General features: G+C 42.1%; 2 protein-coding genes across 2 annotated transcripts in view; both read left to right on the top strand.

Moving 5' to 3' along the window:
- Positions 1-248: 248 nt before the first annotated feature.
- Positions 249-7,436, top strand: cdk7 (cyclin-dependent kinase 7). The gene is made up of 12 exons (XM_079269585.1): positions 249-351; positions 585-644; positions 741-774; positions 870-937; positions 1,080-1,148; positions 2,642-2,752; positions 2,830-2,948; positions 3,366-3,465; positions 3,567-3,653; positions 3,749-3,898; positions 4,403-4,541; positions 5,540-7,436. The coding sequence occupies exons 1-12, from the start codon at positions 286-288 to the stop codon at positions 5,566-5,568; spliced, it is 1,032 nt and encodes a 343-aa protein (XP_079125711.1). The 5' UTR covers positions 249-285; the 3' UTR covers positions 5,569-7,436.
- Positions 7,437-7,653: 217 nt separating this feature from the next.
- The window catches only part of serinc5 (serine incorporator 5), a 21,917-nt gene continuing 8,798 nt past the window's right edge, over positions 7,654-20,772 (top strand). The window contains exons 1-2 of the mRNA XM_079270302.1: positions 7,654-7,778; positions 17,523-17,690. Of these exons, the coding sequence (XP_079126428.1) occupies positions 7,752-7,778; positions 17,523-17,690 (195 nt within the window). The 5' untranslated portion in view covers positions 7,654-7,751. The remainder of the gene's footprint in view (positions 7,779-17,522; positions 17,691-20,772) is intronic.

The raw sequence follows: 20,772 nt of genomic DNA, 5'->3' as shown, positions 1-20,772 counted from the left end.
ATATTTGAATATTATCGATATATTATGATTTCATTTAGTTTTGATATCATCTTATTATTTGTTCTGCTCACAGTAGTGCATACAAATATTCACAATCAGAACAATCCCTAAAAATGAAGTGGAATTGATCATATTGCTATCCAAATTGATGTAGTGTTCTCAGTGTGAATTTGAACCGCTAGGTGGCGGTGTTGGTCAATACAAAACCTCCTTTGACCCGGAATGAGAACAAACGGACCTTTAACTAGGCAGGAAGTGTCCTCGTGAAACTGACAGTTAGCCACCATGGCGCATGATGTAAAATCCAGAAACAAACGATACGAGAAACTGGATTTCCTCGGAGAGGGTCAGGTAGGAAGAGGCAATACTCATTCGGCAATAATTAGTTATCTCAGTCCTAATATCTGTCTACGTTCTTCCCCTCGCGGGTTCTGAGTGGCTGTGTGGAAAGCATGTTAGCTTTGTTAATGTCAACAAAGCCTTGCTGGTTCATGCTATTGTGCTGATAGCATCAGTGCTGTAAAATAAATATACATTCGGGCGCTGTGTTTCTGTACTTATCTCTCTCTGTTCCTTTCATCCAGTTCGCCACAGTGTACAAAGCCAGGGACAAAACGACTGATACCATAGTTGCCATTAAAAAGGTAAAATAAATGTGCTTACATTTAGACATCTGTCAGCATTTGTATGCTATGCAGACGGTAAACACCAAGCTGTTGTCTTTTCTTTCTTTCTGGCAGATTAAAGTTGGCCACAGAACTGAGGCTAAAGATGGTAATTCAATTCTGACTGGCTATTAGCACACATGTAATGTTTTCACCACACAGTGCAGTTTTCCACCCTCCTAATGAATGATTTTTAATCAATAGGTATTAACAGGACTGCTCTTCGAGAGATCAAACTGCTGCAGGAACTGCATCATACAAATATCATTGGGGTGGGTTAACATCCATTGTGTCAGAATTGTTTTAATCTTATTCATATGTAAATAGTATTACTTGTGAAGAAAAACGACCATGTTGTAAGTATTCTACCAACTTGAAGTGAGCATTAACATGTCAAGTACTTTGTGCTTTTAGCTGCTGGATGCCTTTGGACACAAATCTAACATCAGCCTGGTGTTTGATTTCATGGAAACAGACCTGGAGGTGAGACACTTTCTTGCCTTTTCAGAAACTCTCTGTCCGTCTGTCTCTTTCAAGGGATAGACCGGAATAACATGGTGCAATATTATGCAGACCCTCACAATAACCCATTGAGAAACTGCATTTTCTGAGTGTGTCTTGAATAACTTTTTATCAGGAAAGATATTAGCCAAGACTTAAAAGAGTAAAGCTCTGAGGGTTTGTCCGTCATTGATATGGATGCACCGAATATCTGATACCGGGCCGATACTGACTCAAATTGCTGGATTGGGTATTGGTGATAATTGTGACAATCTAATAAATTCTATGTTTACATTATATACCGGTACTGGTATTTTAATTCCTGTTTAGGTTTTGACCAAGTTGTTGAAGCATTAAAACATTTTACACTTTCATTGAGGTTCCTGTTAACTTTAAGGATTGTTTACCAAGTAGCTGGTGTACGATTTAGCATTTAAATAATAAACAACAATTCAGCTAATTTATATCAAAGCATTTCTTTGTTACATTTTGTTTTCCAGAGGTAGGAAAGCAATGTTTAAGTCAAGCCTGAGGTGTCCTTGCACACAAAAGAATGATCCCAGTAGCGGGCCACCCGATGGAAATTTCAGTCTTTATAACTTCCCTCATAATTGAGATCAGGGAGAGAGCATTTAAAAGCTGGGTTTCATTAGTGATTGTTTTTTCCCCACAAATATCTACTTTAGGTGTGTGGCAACTCTGACAGTATTTAGTTTGATGCTATGTTCAGCTTTCTATCTGTGACTGGCTGAGCTGGCCGAAGAATGAGCGAATAGATGAAAAGATTGTAATTGAGGGGTGTAAGGTCAGAAGACGTACAGAGCAGCACTGAAAATAGGAGCCGGATGACTAAGAAAGCAGCGTGAGTGCTCCCGTTTAACCATTAAGTGGTTCTGCAAGGTCACTGAGGCTTTTATTTTCCTTCTCTGGTTTGTTTTAGCATACGAGGCTCCAGATGGGCGCCCACCACCAATATATCAGGCTCTAAAAGAACGATGCAAAACAAGATAACTACGCTTCAAAAACAAAATCAATAACACTCCACTCTTGGCTCTCGCAGCGAATTGATGCCGTTAGTGTCTCACAGGCAGCAGACGGACATGAGGATGAAATATGATGCTCATCTTATTACCGGTGCTGAAAGACTATTTTTAGGCCACAAGGTTGCGTTTGGCTGCATGAGCTTATCAACTACAGATGTTTTGATGCTTTTATTGCCAATAAAGTGAAGTGGCAGGATAGTGCAGTCAGTGATGGTGGCGCTGGAGGAACAATGGAGATTCTGCGTGAGAGGTTGAATCTGTTTTGGCTTGTGTGGCTGTGTCTACGTCGTCAGAGATGTATCCATGGTGTCTTTGGTTCTCTTGTCTGCTCTGGTAGGAGTCATTTTTAATGTGGAGCCCAGAGTGTAATTGATGAAGATTATTACTTTTCAGATATCTGGCCTTACTTAAGCTCTTTTGGGTTTTTTTAAGGTTATCATCAAAGACACCAGCCTAGTCCTGACTCCGGCCAACATCAAAGCCTACATCCTCATGACCCTACAGGGATTAGAGTATATGCACCACCACTGGGTCCTACACAGGGTAAGAGCACACGCACACACGCACACACACACACACACACAGTCAGTAATTTACATTTTGCTGCTTTGTACGTACAGGATCTGAAGCCCAATAATCTGCTGCTAGACGGCAATGGAGTGTTGAAGTTGGCTGATTTTGGTTTGGCCAAAGCGTTTGGCAGCCCCAACAGAGTGTACACACATCAAGTTGTTACCAGGTCTGTGCTTTTTGTCCATCTGATTGTGTGACGAATACAGATCTTATCTGTTCATTACCTTGTCTCTTTGGTTCACTTAACGGAAATCTCCTGAACTAAATCAATTTAGATAAATGAATCCTCATGTGCTTAGTTTCATGAAATGAATTGTCTGTCATTAGGCGGTACAGTTGAGACTGGTTGATTCAATTCACCTTAATTTCAGACACATAGGTAAGGTAAGACGTGTGTGACACGTATTCTATAATAGATGGTTAGACTCAAGCAGAACTCGTGGCTAAAGAATCTCGAGGTTTCCCAGGTGCTGTAGGCGTCATTCTAGTTCAACAGGATTAATCTCTCTGGAGGAGTAGCATACGTAATGCCTGTTTTAAGAGTTGTACAAAGTAACTCTCTGTCTATTGATCCTTTTCTTAGGTGGTACCGCTCCCCTGAGCTCCTGTTTGGTGCCAGGATGTACGGTGTTGGTGTTGACATGTGGGCAGTGGGATGCATCTTGGCAGAGTTACTCCTTCGGGTGCACAAACCTCACTTCAAAGATATATATTCATACAGTAACAAGGAATGCTGTTATTTTTGCTTCCTTGCTTACATCTCTGTATGTCTCCTTTGCTGTAGATACCATTCCTGGCTGGAGACTCAGATCTTGACCAGCTGACAAAGATCTTTGAGGCTCTTGGGACGCCTACAGAAGAAACGTGGCCGGTTAGTATCTTGTTTTTTTTCCCCAGTGATGGATGTTTTGGCTTTGCTCACAAGTGAAGTCCCTTGTTTAATTTGTTTGTCCTATATGTCTGCAGGGAATGAATAGTCTACCAGATTATGTGTCCTTCAAAATATTTCCTGGGACACCGCTGGAACATATATTTAGTGCAGCTGGAGACGACTTACTGGAGCTGCTACAGGGCCTGTTCACCTTTAACCCCTTGACGAGGACCACAGCTACACAGGTAACGCACCACTGAAGCACAGTAGCGTTTCTCATACTCTCATTATAGGAATAATGTGCTGTTGTTAAATGTATGCAGACACTGAAGACGACAAGTCTCAAGGAACATTTTACATTTTAAGTTAAGAGATATTGAGAGATGTGTTGCAATAAACCATTACCCTAAAGGTGAGTTTGATCAACATGATGTCTAGGACAAGTATCCAGATGTCTTTTAATCTACACATTTTCCAATGATCAGCATTTTACAGAGCTCTTTTGGAAACAGAAAGAAGGGAACAACAAAGAGTGAGATACAAGGAATAAAACAATGTTTTTCTTTTCTTGGAAACGGTTAATTCCTACATCTTTTGGCATTTCTTTCAGACATTCAGTGAATAAGGTGACAAAAATAGACGTATACAAGAAGATAGTCTTGTAAATACATACTTGCAGTGTACTTTTGTAAGGACTGATTGCCCATCAGCAGGTGATGACATTATTTATACTGTTGTCTGTTCTCCAGGCTCTGAAAACGAAGTACTTCAGTAATCGACCTGGTCCCACTCCTGGTCCACTACTCCCCCGACCCAACGGTTCAGCTGAGGCTCTGAGGGAGAAGGAAACAATCGGGCTCAAGAGGAAAATCGAGGGCCTGGAGACAAGTAATCCACACATATTAGCTCAAAGTTGCTATCTGTACCTCTGTTAATCCACCAAGTACCTCCAAAGTCAAATAAAGCCGGTCAATATTATCATGGTTTAAACGGTGTCTGCCACAGAATGTTAGAGCCGGACATTTTAAAACATCCCACTCAGACCAAACCTACATCAAGCATGTTGTGACATGTTAGCCGAGTGAACCGATCCTGTGCTCTCATGGTTATGCACACCACGATGATTGAACCTAGCGATTCAAAGGGTGTTGGCTGCTCATTTAACTGCAGTTAGAAATTCAGAATATAGCAAAGTAGAACACACACAGTTTAGTGGACTGTGGTAGGCTATGATTTACTGGAGGAGGACCTTGGTGTTACTGGGAGGTTCAAAGCTTTTCCAGCTCCTGTGGTTTGTAAAATGTCTGGGTTGCCTGTACGCTATGCTGTATGCTACAGTATATTACAGAGAGAATTTCCAAATACTTAAAGTACGCAGAAACTTTAGATGTTTGCAGATTTGTCATTATCGGCTTGTTTTACTTGCGATGTGTTGCTGTTGGATGTCTGAACACATTGACATATTTGTTCTGGTACAAAGGTCACTTTTCTATCTTATTCAGGACAAACGACCGACGTGTTCTTTCTGCAATCAACTGCTTCTTGTTAGACGAAACATTTCTGCCTTCGTCTCCTGTGTGTTATCTGTCTCCTCTGTGCCGGCCGGTATAAATACCTTGTTTTGATTCTGCGTCTCTAGAGCATATTCACAGTTCACTGCAATACGTGGTTGTGTTTGTGTTCTCTGTTTGCAAACTCTTTGAAAGTTTGATCATTCATCAAGACTCTGTTTTTATGTTAAACACTTTGGATAAAACCAATTTCACGCCTGAACTTTTGAAGGAAATATTCCACAACAACATGCAGTGTAGCTACAGTATGTCGCTGTATTGTTCTGAAGTGTTTCTTAATATGTTTTGTAACAACAGTCTTTGTGTTATTTTCAGCTGTGATGAAGAAGAAGCTCATTTTCTGATGGGACCTTTGGTAATCGGATGATCACCATCTTCACACCAGTCCGTGGCTCAGCTGTCCCGCATCGCTCACAGGATCGTCCACTGGAATGAAGCAAAAGAAGAAGTCCAGCGCAGAGACCAAAGGGCTCAGATGTGGTTGACTTTAGGACATTTTAGTGGTAGCAGCTGTTAAATCAGTTGAGAATTGTGCCTACGGTTCGGTCGAAGGTGCTGCTGTCTGTAGCACCCCCATCGAGTGCTGTACAACAGAGGTCAATAGCGTCTGGTATTCCTTCATTGTAACAATGATGCCTCAGCTCTGGGAGCCTGTTGTAATATGTATATTTATGTGACTGAAAATAAGAACAACCAAACAAACAAGCCTGATTTATTTCATGTATAGAAATTTAAATGGTGCAAATGCATATGTGGGATTTTCACTCTGTGGTCTTGACGACCTGAGCTCAGCATGGAACTACATTGGAATATATGATTCATTAGAAATAGTTGTCCGAGTCCACACAATACCGTCCGTACCGTCTACCTCATACAGACTGAGTTCATGTTTGAAGAACTCACAGGGTCTACTTTTTCTTCTGTTGAATATATGTGGTCATAATTATACTCGTGGTTTATTTATTCATGTGTCGGAGGGACTGAGGTGTGTTTCTGTGGCATAAGCCATAATGCCTCTTCAGGGCAGACAGGGCGACGCTTGGCTTGACAGTTTCATTCAACAACGTGTTGCTCGGCATATCGTTCCCTCGCTGTCCTTTCTCGTCAACGTTACTGTGATTCAACGCAGTCTGACATGTCTGAGGCCTGATGCTCTGGCAGGTGTTCTGCTGCCCTTTTGGTTTCCTGTCAAACGGTATCAGAGAGGAAGAGAATGAGAGTGTCGCAGATTAAAAAAATTAAAAAAAAAATCGCACTTTATATTTAACCAAATCAAATTCTTTAACAAAAGCAGTGCAGATAGCAGTGCTATTTTCTGTGTAATGTCATCTGCTTCAGTTCTCACAATGAGACCATGCATTAATTTCCCTGAAGCGATGTCTGACTAGTTTTTAAAAAAAATAACATAAATGCTTACCTTTGACCATCTTGTTTAGTGTGACCACTTTTTGGATCTGGGCACAGAGGGTTTGCGGTTATGGTCCCATACGTTCAGAGAGGAGGCAACCTGTGTGATTTGTGCCTGTATTCATAAATGCTCACAATACAGCACTGAGAAGGGACACAAGGACTTTGTGGTGGCGGTGAATGGCTACAGTGAGTGTGTATGTGTTCGGTAACTGGGTCAGATGACAGATCTGGCAAATAGCAGCACAGTCATGGAGAGCTACAGTAGCAGCCTTATCAGCTCAGCCTCATTCCAAGGCCGTTGCAGTGGCCATGAAAGCCCCTGTTGAACCAACACGCTGTTACAGAACATGAGCACAGGGTTGGTGGGAGAATGTCATATTTGCTCATATGTTTGAATCAGCAAGATCAGCATATGGCATGACCTGCAGTGGGATGATTAAGACTGGCATGAATAAAACTGCCAAGCCTTTTGTAAATTTCACCAAAACAGACCGGTTTACTGGTCTCCCTTAGGACGATATGTAATTTGGAGGATGTTGAAGATAGGCACTTGCATGACACAATAACATAACGCCAAACAACACAGATTCATATTCCTTACCAAGCCATAAGCTCCCCAGCTGTTGGAATCATTTCATCCCACAGCAAATAAAAACAGCTCCACAAATGAATTGAACACACTGCTTCGTATGAAGGTGCTGAATGTGAGCCAGACGTAAAGGTGATAGAAAATGTTCTGCCTACTACCAATAGGTGTTAAATAATTTACATGATGTGGGGCATTATCATATTCAGCTCCAGATCCCTCGATAGACTTGTGTACTGTAGATGTTTTTGAATAATCGTGTGAAATCTCATAAAATTGTTCCACATTCATTTAACATTCCTTGGTCTTCTAATGTGTTTACGGTTTTATTGCAATTCATTTGTGACATCTGGCTTTGTGTTGGTGATGTGCAGTGGGAGGAGAGACAGGGAGGAATTAAGGGGGGGGGGGGCAGGCGCGTTGTTCTCGCGCGGGTGTGATGGTGGTGGTTTCATAAGGAGGAAGAAAGCGACTGAAGCAGTGAGCTCCTCACACTCTTCAACGGATTTTATTTATTGTCTCCCCGCAAAAATGTGTACGCGGTGTTGTGTCAAGCAGGTGAGCAACAAATACCGTCTTACCGCTGTTTCTTTTCTTGGTCAACGGTTGTGAATGATGCCGTGACGCGGTACAGAGGAGCGTTAAGCTCGGTGTAACGTCGACTTCGGTCTTCTTCCACTGTTTGTATCATATCTGTAGCCATTCATCGTCTGCTAACGCGAGTCGTTTTCAGGTCGCGGTTGAATGCCCGAGACCAGCCACTGCTATTCATTAACAATATGAAGATATTATAATACCCTCTCTGAAATGATGGCATAACTTCACTGTAGTGACGTTATCGCCGTTGGAAGACAAAGAGAGAGACGAGGCAACGAGCTAAAACTGCAGCCGCAGCACACCGCGTGGAGCAGCCGACCTACAGTACCCGCTATCAGAACGTCATATCTTACAGATGTGTTGCACGGAAACAGAGACACATTTTGGGTTTACAGAGTCAGACGCGTATTGTCTGCGTAATTGTAGGTGGTGAAAAGGCGTCTGCGTTGTGGTTTTCTTGTTTTCTTTTCAGTAATGCACAATTGCACTTTTCCAACCAATGAGGAACATCTCGCTCCCCAGCTCAAAAACTTCAGGCCAAAGCGATTACAAGCTCGTCTGGCGCTTCTTCTCTCAGTTAAACAGCCTTATAGAAATGGTATGGTTTCAATTGTGTTTCTTAATTGGTTATGGATATTATGTTATTGTTGCAGAATTAATTGTAAAAGGCAGACTCACTTCTAAGATGTTTGAGGTCAGTTTGAATTTGCAGAATGCCTTACAATAAACTATATTATACACACCACTGTAAATAGTATGGCTGCTATTGGAGCTGAAACAATAAGTTTCATGTTTCGATTGAATATCAACAATTTTGATAATTGATTTATCATTAGTATTGATTGATTTATTGTTAAGGTAATTGTTAAAGCAAAGTTCCAGCTTCTGAATTGCAAATATTACCTGGTTTTCTATGTACATTTCATTTCTTTGGGTTTTTGACTGTTTGCAGGAATAAAACCATTTTGTGTCTTTTTATACATCAAGAAAATAATTTCCAAATTAGCCAGTAATTAAACTAATTGGTGGTTTCATTGTTCATGTTTGTAATAACATGAAGTTGCAGAATTGCTTTGAAAGGACAACAAGCTCGTGATTTGTATTTAAATTAGGAGAGGTTCAGTGTTTTGTTTTTTTACCATATGGGTTACCACTGCTGAGCTGGTCTGGTCAGGAATTTAATTACACATCCCTCCTCTAAGGGAGCTCACTTCTATTTCCTGTTCTTTTCAAATACGGGGTGATGGAAACGGGGAAGGATTAAGAAGGGCAAACAATAAAATCGGTCTTTTGTATGCTGCTGGTGCTAATCCCTGTCACAGGCACCCCCATTTAGTTTTGTCGCCATCTCTATTTATGTGTAAACTGTGTAATTAGCTTTTTTTTGAGTATGCATATATGTGCCCCTCTTGAGTTTTAGAGTAGCTTAAATCGATGTGTGGTCTGTTAATTTCCTGTGGTTAGGAGGCGGACGTAAGGGAGGGTGGGCGTTGTTTGGGTTAGATTGGGAGAGGGGAGCCGGATGGCGTGGGAGCAGCTCACTTGTAATTTCGAAGTGGGATCAGGGATGCAGGCCATGATATTGTGATGGGATAGGGGGTAGGCTTCTGCTAATGTTGAGTTTTGTCCAAAGCGCTGCAAGTGTAGGACAGGACTGAAACCATGTGGGTGTTTCAAGCAGCACAGCTACGGTTCAGGCAACGCTGGCAGTGCACATATGTCCAGAGGACACTGGTCCAGCAAGTAGCCGTTCTGATAACGTGTCCTTGAGTAAGCACCTACCCCCTGGCCTGTGAATGTGTGAGCAAAAAGACTGTTTTGACATTGTACATTTCTGGCCTTGGCTGTCTTGCCTTTCTCAGGGTGCTGCAAAGGGCCAAAGGTATTTGATAAATGAGGAATGGTAGACAAGATATTGCTTTTATTATTGGTGTTTTTTTTTTTTTAAATATATTCATTCCATGATTGATGCCGTTGTATTTTTGTAAAACGATTTCTGCAATTCTTAAGAATGCCAGCTGACTGTAATGAGATTTCCCATATCAACAAATATTGTGAAATCCTGAACGTTTATCTGTAGCCCAGCAACAAACGCCAACACGGGTGTCCGTCTGTAAAATAACTCGACTTGTACAACTATTACCCCTCAGGTAAATACGTTCACCAAACATCTGTACCAGTCAGTGGTGTATAAAGTACCCAAAAGCCATACTTGAGTAAAAGTAAAGTTACCTTACTGTAAAACTACTCTAGTGAAAGTCACCTATTGGAATACTACTTGAGTAAAAGTCTTAAAGTATCTGATATGTATTGTACTTAAGTACAAAAGTCATTTTCTGATATTAAATGTACTTAAGTATTGAAAGTAAAAGTACAAGTAAATGCTGTTAATAAAAAAGCAAAGGGTCAGAATTGTGAGAATGATGAAGTTTATTCTTTTAAGTGCTGTGGCACCATGACCAAGGACATGAGCTGTGTTGAACATAATTGGGTTGGCTGTGATCCATTCAGGAGCAACAATGTTCAACATAATATATTGTACATAAGTATACTTTTGCATCTACTATGAACTTATCATCATAATTCTCCGAAAAGCAACATGACACTATGAAGGAGTTGTAACAGTGCGTTTATAAGTCTGCTCATTCCGACTAGAGGATGTAGAGGACCAATGCATAATATTATGTTCAGCAAAACATATCCACTTGATGCAGCAGGTGAGTGTTTTGAGAAAGGACACCTGCCAAATGGGCCTGATTTGTACAATAGACAAAGGTTTTGCTCAAGCTGAATCTGCAATTGGGCGACTGCTCCCATCATAACTCCATCTGATCATCCACAACATGACTCAAATATCAAAACATGATCAATGCTAAAGCAGCACCGAAAGTAACCCAGTCATTACTTGAAACTGAAAAATGTCCTGTTCATCTTCAAAATACAATTCTATTGGAATATAAATAAGTTACATTGTATTAGAATGTAACTTCTTTACATTGTATTAGAATGTAAAGAAGTTACATTGTATAGAATGATTCCATTGAAGTTATTCCTGTTTTAAATGTTTTAGACGAGTCACTAATCACTTTAAAAGAATGATTATAGCTGATTTAACTTACAGACATGAGATTGATCTTCTCATGTCACTCTCTTTATACAATGATATAAATTCATCCCCGTTTTATTGATATCTTACGAAAAGTTACTCCTCATTTTTCGTGCGTTTTTTCCTGCAAAAGTCCAGCAACATGAGTCTGTTTTCGCTTGTTACATGCATACTGTCGATTCAAAATAAACTTCCATCTTCACAGGAAACAACTAATGTTAAGGTTTAGGCGATGAAACTACTGAGTTAGGTTTAGGAAAAGATCGTGGTTTGCGTTAAAATATCTACGGAAGTGGCGTTGCTTAAGTACGGAAGTCACGTCACAAATAAATCAACATTGACTTCTCGTTTCACACACGGCACAAACTGCGGCCTCCTGTAAAAGTATCAGTTTTCTTTGCGAAATGGAGTGAAATAAAAGGAAAAGTCAACAGAAATATAAATCGTAAAGTAAAGTACAGATATCCAAAAAACGACTTAAGTACAGTAACGAAGTATTTCTACTTCGTTACTGTACACCACTGGTACCAGTCCACACAAACAAGAAGAGAGAATAACTGGTCAACTGTATCCCTGTGAGACATGTCTGCTGTTTTCAGCACCCCCTCAGGAATTTAGCTGTGGTCAGCAGCAGCAGGAGCTTGTTTTCCCACAGGGACCTCACTGGCAATCTCTCATCTCTTTTGTCTGCCTCTGAACTGCCGTGCGGCAGCCATAACGTCTTACGCAAGCTCCTCCTCGTCACATCTTCCCATGTCTTGTCTGTGTAATTCAGCATTTGTGAGCAAGGGTTGAGGGTGCTGATGTAAGCGTCTGAAATGCCAGCTAACTCTGCATGGTGCCTCAGTTGAGCCAACAGTAAGGCTGTGGCTAGGAAGCACATTATCTTGTGTTCAACCGTTGCTTTCTGAAGCGTCACACTAGTGAACAATACACTTTGGGAAGTGAAACAGACCGTTTGCTAAACACAGCATGGCGTTGGATAAGCCTGTGCCCGTTGACCTGATATTGCCTTGTTGTCTTCCCTGTTCTTGTTTGGTCTGTTTCCTTTGGTTGTTTTTGTGACGGGACTCCTTCTGCACAGGATTGTTTCATTTCTGCCCTTATTTCTCAGCTCTTCACTGTACCTTCTTCTTTGTCTGTCTTTTCCTTTATTTCCATCGGACTTAAGTTCCTCTCTGTTTGTTGTAGCTAGGGGCTGTATTTGCCAAGAGAGAAGCAAAGACTTCCCTTTGTGTATAGGAAACAGAGCAGTGATACATTTTTGCTGTGTGTATACAGCTGCCTAGCTATATGAACAATAGTGGAGCTGTCAGTCACAACATGAGAGGAAATGGAGTCTTTGACTGGACTTTGGGCCAACCGAAGTATGAGAAAGATTCTGCCTCGTGTCTTTTTTTTTTTTTTTTTCGCTTTTAACTCGTTTCGTTTTTTTTCTCCTCACTCCCTTCAACCCATTGTTGTAATTTGAGGTTAGAGGGTGTGTACCCTCTGCAGTTTCGACTGAGATGTTGGTCTGTCATGATTCATTGTGGCCAACTTTATCCACAGTGGCCACTGTGATTAAGCTCTTACCAACAGGTAGTTCCCTCAATTGTAAAGCAGCCAGCCACAGCATAGTCTACTTATGTAAGGCAGAATGTTCTATGGTGAAGTAGGACGGGGAACTAATGAATGTATTTGAGCAGTCACACTGTCGAGTTGTAAAGTTGTTTTGACAGTGCTCATCTCAGCTATCAGTCATGTGACATGTCTGTCTGGGGTTTTTTTTCCACTGAAAACGTTTTGCTTTTTCACTACTGATAAACATAAAGTCAATATCTTAAATCAGCTGATGAAAGTAATTCCCTCTGTTTAAATCTTGGTAATGGAAAATCCCCATCAGCCACAGGAAGAACAGATTGCTTCTTTAGTCTGGTGCCAAATACTCCTTTCAGAAATGCCACATGTACGACCAACAGTACTTTATTCTTTTAGGTTATTCCCTGTAGGAATAGACTAGGCTCAGACTAGGCTGGTTGATGGAGGAGAAATCCCTTAACTAGCTCTGCATCTGTCTAACTCTCCTGATTCTCATTCCCTGTGCCTACTGTGATACAGTGAGTGACCTATTTTATTTTGCAATTGGACTGTTTGTATTGCGTAAGCAGCCGTGTCCGTCTGGCTATGTGCTGAGTTAACCCAGTTGTTTGATTTCGGCTTCCCTTGTCATTTCCTGTTTGTTAAATACTGCAATTCTTTTGATCACTGCTTGGTTGAGGATAATAAGACGGTAGAGAATGGAGGGGGAAAACCATGGTAATCATCATCAACGCTCTGATAAACGGGTCACAGATGTGGTCTTTTTGACTATATGTAGGACTGTGTCACATTTGTTGATTAAGCATCCAGTTGTAGGTCAGAGTCCTTGTTTAACCATCTGAGGTCATGCTGAATAATTCTGTCTCTGCAACCACTTGCTTCATGTTGAATGTCATGTAGGTATTCTCACTGCTGTGTCCATTGTCCATCTTCTCTATGTATGGCTGATTCCTGTGTGTGTGTGTGGGCTTTGAGCAATATGGTCATCCTCCCGACCCCTAGAACAGCTAGCTGGGGAATGAGTGATTTAGAGTAAAGGGCAGCTGAAGACAACAAAGAAAGGGCAAACGGGAGGAAGAAAGATGAGATGATAGCAATACCCATCCCAAGTAACAGGGTGGGGGAGGATAGAGGAAGTGAGATGAAGGGAGTGAAACAGAGAGCTTCAGCCGGAGTGTGAAAGAGACGAGTCTTTGTCTCTCGAGAGTCCCACAGTCACAGTGTAGGGAGGCCTGTGGCCTTCAGTGGAGGGTTGTGAGAGACTTGGCTCATTTGAAGTCGGGTAAAGCGAGACTATACCTCGCAAGTGGTCAAAGTGCCATGTTTGCTGCAGCATGTGATGATGATCTTTCTGACGGATGGCCATAGCGAAATGACACACAAGTGGGGGGTTGCTGTTGGTATTATAGTAGGGGTGTACACTGCAGACACGCTGGCCACCTGTCGACATGCTGGTGGGGCAGCGGCGGAGGGGGGGGGGGGGTAGGGTCAGCATTGGTTACCATGGATACTCTTTTTGGATTTGTGTCTGGTGGAATTCCTTCAGACATTCCCCTCTCCTGGCTCCTCCTCCCTGCATCAGTTCGGCCCCCCCTAACTGTGTGCATGAAACTTAAACACTCACGACTTAAATCATTTTGTTGTTTTTTCTGCTTACTTTCAGTCTGTTGTGGTTAGTTCATCTGAATTGAGAAACATATTAGTGTCCAGCAGAGAAAAGGGAAACGGCTCATCCTGTTAAGACGTAGTCAATGGAGACCAGGGGCCACGTGCTTAAAACTCGGTTTAGATTCAAGGCTAGAAGTCTGTTTATACGCACTCTTCTGTGGTATCTCAGGTAAATTGTTTGCACGTGATCTTTGTTGATCTGGCATCAAATAAGTCTTTGTGTTTGTTGTCCAGATAGCACGAGGGTGTCAAATTTAGAATTCATACATTGAAACATAATAAAGAGTTTGGTTTCACATGGGAATCTACTTCGACAATTAGCAAATCAACACCACACAGCTTGCATCAAAGAGGCAAGGCCACTGCTAATCGTTCTTCAGCTCCAGGCAAGAACAGCCAGTCAGGGAATCCTCTGGACAGAGGGAGCAGGGAGGCAGAGCCATGTGGGCAGAGAATAACTTGATCCTGACCATGTGGGCAGAGAATAACTTGATCCTGACCATGTGCCTGTGTGGATCCACGAGTCTGCAGCGTAGCGCACATTATTGGCATCTGGAGCGGAACGCCACACATCAGACAATGTTGCACGCTGGCTTTACTGCATCAGTACATGCTGGCTAGATTACAGACCCCGGCTTAGGGCACAGACCCACAGACATGGGCTAAGATTACTGTTATGACTGAGAGGCGAATTGAACTGATCTTACTTGGATGCATTAAGGGAACGCCTTGAGCGTTCAGTCAAGGGTTACTGTGACCTCATAAAACACATCTTTGGCCATAACTCAAGAATTCTTGTGTTTATTATGTGGATGTTGTAATGGTAAAATATATTTTACGACTATGTGTCCATGTTGTGAACCCGAAACTTACGTGTGGTTAAAACAATGCAGTAATGAGGAACTTGTAGTTGAAAGTCTCATCTTACCTTGAAACCGCAACTGGTTCCCAGTTGAACGCATCTGGCAGAAACTAGATAATGAGCAGATCAAGACAGCCTGTGTCAAAATACCTCTACTCCCCGATGCATGATTTATCTAGAGGAGGGGGCCTCTCTGTATAAAATGATGTTGAATCTTGTACTTAGTCAAAGTTTTTGCCACAGTCTACTGAATACGTAGCTGTGGTATTCACTTCCCTCTTGCAAGCGAATAAACGGACAAAGACAACTTTGAATCTTGTTGAGACTTTTTTTTATTGATTTGTGAACAAAAACTCTCTTCTCCCGATTAACATAGAAATCTTCCATCACAATGTAGCGACCAGTTTGAGTCCGTTACTGAGGGGGATGTTGTGTCCAAATAATGTGAAGTTGGTGTGAGAGGATGGGATCTTCTTGAGGGACAGAGAGCCTCTCTTAACTTGCTGATTTTCCTGTAGGAGTCTGTGGTGGAAAAAACAATTCAATAGTACCGAGTGAGTCCTATAATACTGAAACAAGAAACATTGAGAGAAGAAGTTTGTCTTCAAAGTATTTATTCTCTGCGCAGAGAAGGCTTCACCGTCTTACTGACTGCAACACAGTCTGCAGAGGATGAGCCAAGAGTTCAGTTTATCTGCTGCTCTTAAGCATCTCAGCACACAGCAGGGGGGGACCATCAGGTATTTACATTACAACAGTTGATCAGCAGTTTCAAGCTGCCCATTGACTCCTCCAGTCACCCCCTTCCTCTTCTGAGCCTTGTCACCCAAAGAGATCTTTCTTTATTACCCTCGATTACCCCTGGGAATCTTCACACCCAAACATTCTCTGTTTAAACTCCAACCCCCATTTGGTTACTTCTCCTTATCAAAGCAAAGGCAGAGATGGTCCTGTTGTTACCACTCTCCTCAGTACACAATCATATGTCACATATAGCTTTGTTAGTGAGTAAGGCACATAAACTAAATCACAGTAGAAATGTACTAGCACAACTACATTTCCTATCACAAGTCTTTCTCTCTTAAGCGCTCAATAAAATAAATTTGTATTCACTGAGACGTTGATTTTTTTACTTTTATTACAGAATCTGAAGTATACATCATTTCTCCCCAACACCCGCCTCTCACCTAATGCCATAATGTCTTCCTAGAGACTGGTTTTCCCTCTAGCTCAAAACTGCTCTTAAATCATTCGTCTTCCCTTTTCACTAGCAAAGTATGAGTTGCATCCCATAAGGGGAAAATGGTGCGTGTTGGCCTCCAGCAGTGCAGCACCAACGTAGCCTTACAGTGGGCCACACCTCAATGGTAGACCACAACAGCAGTTCAGCTCTCATCGCAGCAGTGTGTGCGTTCTGCAGGCGAGGAGTAGGAGGCTAAAGCAGGGTGGGGCGGCTACAGAAAGATGCTATACTGTATAATTATAGATCCTGCGCTTTCCTAAATAGAACACAGGGCCGTCTTTTAGAGACTGCCCCGCTGTATGAAGGCCCGTCAGAAGAAACAGAGTAGGACTCTGTTTGTGTGTGTTTTCGGCCAAGTCTTCACTGTCTGCACTGACCGAGAGTTGGCACTGTGAAGGAGACCGGGATAGAAACCATGAATGAGCAAAGAGACACTCAGGCGAATGTCTTCAATGTTAGTGTCCCCCTGTCCAGTACGCTGCCATCATTTTGTCTTCCGCCTCAGACCTGCAGTAGTTGAAAGATGATAATGTCCCAGAAGGCATCAGATAGTGCCGCTATTTTGACACAATGGCTGCAACCTTTTAAACAATTCAATAAAAAAACTATTAGATGCTCTAAATGCTTGACCGTGCACCTTTTACTACAATGTTTTTACAATTAAGGGGTGTCAAGTTAATATTGCATTTCATAAGGTAAACTCACCATATCTGCAAACACCAAAGTATCCACGGAGAGTACAGCAGTCCTCTTAGATACTGTAACATTGAACTTGTAGCCTTGAATTGATAGAAGTGTTGATAGTGTTTCATGAGGAGGAGACACCTTCAGGCGCCGCCTTAAAGTGTCTGTAGCGCTTTGGTTTTGGCTTCTAAGGTTAAACCAACTGTCGTGTTTTACTACTGCTATTTCTGTCCATATTCTGTTCATTGCATGTCGCTCCATCCTGGAAGATGAATCCCTCCCCTGTTGCTCCTCTGAGGTTCCTCCCTTCTTTTCCTTTTCAAGGTTTTTTCCTTCTTTTTTTGTGGAGGTTGTCTAAACTCAATTATGGGTTCCATCTGTATCCTCTGTAGCTGAGGGAGGTGTTTGCAAAATGCGCACACACGGTCTCTCCTTATCCATGTCTATTGTAAATACATTGTCTCTATTAGATGGCTTATAACGTGTGGAAAATTCTGAAATTGATACGGTAATGTTTTGCCCGTCCCTCCCTCTTTTCTCCATTGTTCTCTCTCTGTGCAGCTGGCCTGCTGCTGCGGATCAGCGGCCTGCTCGTGCTGCTGTGGCAGCTGCCCCCAGATCAAGCAGTCCACAGGGACCCGAATCATGTACGCCCTCTACTTCGTGCTGGTCACCGTCGTCTGTGTCATCATGATGTCCCCCACTGTGGAGGACCAGTTGAAAGAAAAGGTAAGCACAAAAATCACACACAGCAAAGTATCACTCTAACCACAACACATACACATGTACACGCTCTTAAATTACAGGTATATTTAGGAATATAATCTACAGGAATAGATGGTTGAAAGTGTTAATTACAGGAAGGTATAAACAGCACAGAGAGGAAATGAAAGCTCTCATCTGTGCTCCATAACAGCGTCGTTTTAAACGGAGAGTGATGCCTAGTCCAGTTTTACTCCATCTTGAGTGGCTCCGAAACTCTCAGACCTAAAAGCCTCCAACAGATAAACGCTTCTGTAGTAAAGTGATGACTGCTGATAATTTACAATGAGATCTACTGTGATCAACTCAGGTTGGAGCTCATGAGTTATATAGGAAGCAGCATGCCTGCTGACTTCTTGAGGTGCTACATTAATAAGGCTTATTATAGTTATGATTTGGGTTTTAGCCCAGTTGCTGTTGACAGTAGGGAAATAAAAGTCAGTTAGATGTTTGTTTATCAGGCACGTCTATCACAGGTGTGACAGGAAAATTATTTTTTAATAACTGTACAAACACGGAGGGTTCTATTGATTGTCAAGACTACAAAATCTGTGGATTTTCTCGGAAATAATGTGACAATTAAAATAATGTCATAGGTTTGTTCCAAGGTTTTAAGTCTTAATTCTTCCGTTGTTTGAATAGAAGAGTGGGGGTCGGCTCAGAGGCTATAATAACCAAGCCAACAGTAGCCTGTGCCATTAGACAGTAGAGTGCAGTATGCAGAAACACATGCTGACATGGAGCACAACTGGAAAAGTGGCAGAAATGTGGCAGAAATCCTGTGATATAGAGCTCACAAACAAGAGTGTTTTTCTGAGTCTTAATTGCCACACTTCAAAGCGGCAACAATCAACCTTCAACAGAGTTTCAGGCTGAGAGAGCAATTTTCTGCTCTCTGAGTATCCATTTATACAATTTGTGAAAGCTACACAGATGTAGATACTTATTCTATTGTCAGATATCCTGACAGATCTTGACTGTTATTGAGACACGTAAGCAGATACTTATTGTGATCTCCAGACATACATATAGAGTAAGTTAATGTTAGAAAAATTAACATTAAACAGGACATTTATTCTTGAAGGAGGAGACAGGGTTGAACACATACAGAATATGAGTCAAGTGGCTGCTCAGAGGTTTGTCTCTGACATATATACTGAGGACAACAGGCAAGTGTGCTGGCACAGAGTCATTTGCATAAGTTCTGGACACTATGATAACACACAAATGCATTGGCACAGAGTCATTTGCATCAGGTCTGGAACATCACTTTGGAGACGTTGAATTCGTTCTGTTAAAGGTCATCTTGTCCTAATCAGGAAACGTCATGATTGCAAATCAGCTCTGCGTAAACACTGACATGCTCAACAGGTTTATCTTCTCTTATTTCGGACAAACGGATGAAATGCTCATCAAGTAGTCATCTGTGAGACATAATCACAAAACCAGCTGAGACACTTGGTGTCAGAGGACGTTCACACAAAGTTTCACATGAGGACACGGGCCTTTGGAGCAAAACATTCCTTCGTTTTTAGTTTTTCCCAACAGTTAATAACCGGTAATAGAGAGGACATTAGATCAATATAAGGTCGAGGCTCATTGTATTCCTCCACTACAGAGAGAGCGAGAATGAATTTGTAGGCTTCGCTCTCCACGCGTATAGTTTGAAATGGGATGTTCTCTTGTCAGGTGAGCCAACTTTTGTGTTTGGCTCTGTGGCATAAATAGAATAACATTTCGGAGAATGTACGAGTGTTACCATGTCATCGCTTACAGGCAAAATTAAAGATTTATTACATTGCTGCAGGCAAAGCAGACATCCCACTATTTCTCCTTGAGATCCCACGTGTATCTTCTCAGTGGTGAGGCCATAATCGAGGAGGCAGGAGTTCAGGGTCGTAGTGCTTCGTTCTTAACCGCCCACATAGCCTCTGAAGTACACACAGGAGGCCTGCTGCTCTCTCATTTGATCTTTAAGGCTTTCATGTGTTTTTTTCCCCCAAAATTTACATCTTTGAATCAACATAATGCAGGATAATGATCAGACTTTTTCTGTGGTTTGTTTCTGAAAAACTCCAACTGAACTTGAAGGCCTCTGTGGCTACTGATACAATATCGTTAGTTATCCTGGTGAGACTGCAGTGATACATCGCCTTCTCATCCATCCTTCTCTTTTGTCTGAGTTAATATTTATAGATGAATATCTGCACTTGAGAAATTACTTCCCTGTTGCGAGGTACCATACACTAGTGCATTTGCTGTATCAGCATTCACGAGACTCGGAAGCCTGGGAAGTATACCGCCAACTGACTGCGAGGTTTTCAGGCTATTTTTCCCCATTCTTCTTCTTCTGCTGTTTTCTCCGGCAGTGTTTACTGTACAGTATTGAAAACGACTCCCAACTGTGCGTCTCCTTGTGAGAGGAAAACCCTGTAAACGGGCCTATCCAGGCACAAAATGGCCTCTGATAGCCTGCTGAGTTACACACACACGTATATACGCATTTACACGCACACCGCCAGTCACACACTGAGCACAGTGGGAAGTCCCGGCTAAGAGAGCAGCCATTGTGCGTATGAGAGTGCTGGTCTTTTCTCCAGAGATTTACAGCTGTCTGAAACAGGCGGCCCCCTTCCCTCTTAATCACGACACCATGGACATGCTAATATGGTCCTCAACGCCAGACAAAAGCTCCAAAATGGGCTTTTTACTCTATGTTGTGATCTGGCCTGGACTGGGGTGCACACTGAGGTGATGACAACTCAATCCGCTGGCGTCTCACCCGTGTGTACAACCTCAGTGACCAAAATACTCGAGTGAACTAGTGAAGCCAGCTGAAAGTAAGTGTCTGTATTTCTCTCAGAAATTGATTTGTGTTTGGAAAGCAGCTCTTGCATTTGACTTTGGTTCACGTATCTACAGTCAGAGGGCATCAGAGGAGGGAATAGATATTTGAGCCTCCATTCTGTTATCTTTTAAAGGTCGTCTCTTCTCTTGGCTTTGGGCCATTGAAGCACTTCCAATTTCCTGTTGAAGGCCACAACAAAGT

The sequence above is a fragment of the Melanostigma gelatinosum genome (assembly GCF_949748355.1).
Source record: "Melanostigma gelatinosum genome assembly, chromosome: 6".
In the NCBI taxonomy this organism is placed as follows: Eukaryota; Metazoa; Chordata; class Actinopteri; order Perciformes; family Zoarcidae; genus Melanostigma; species Melanostigma gelatinosum.
This window is presented reverse-complemented; position numbering and strand designations above follow the sequence as displayed.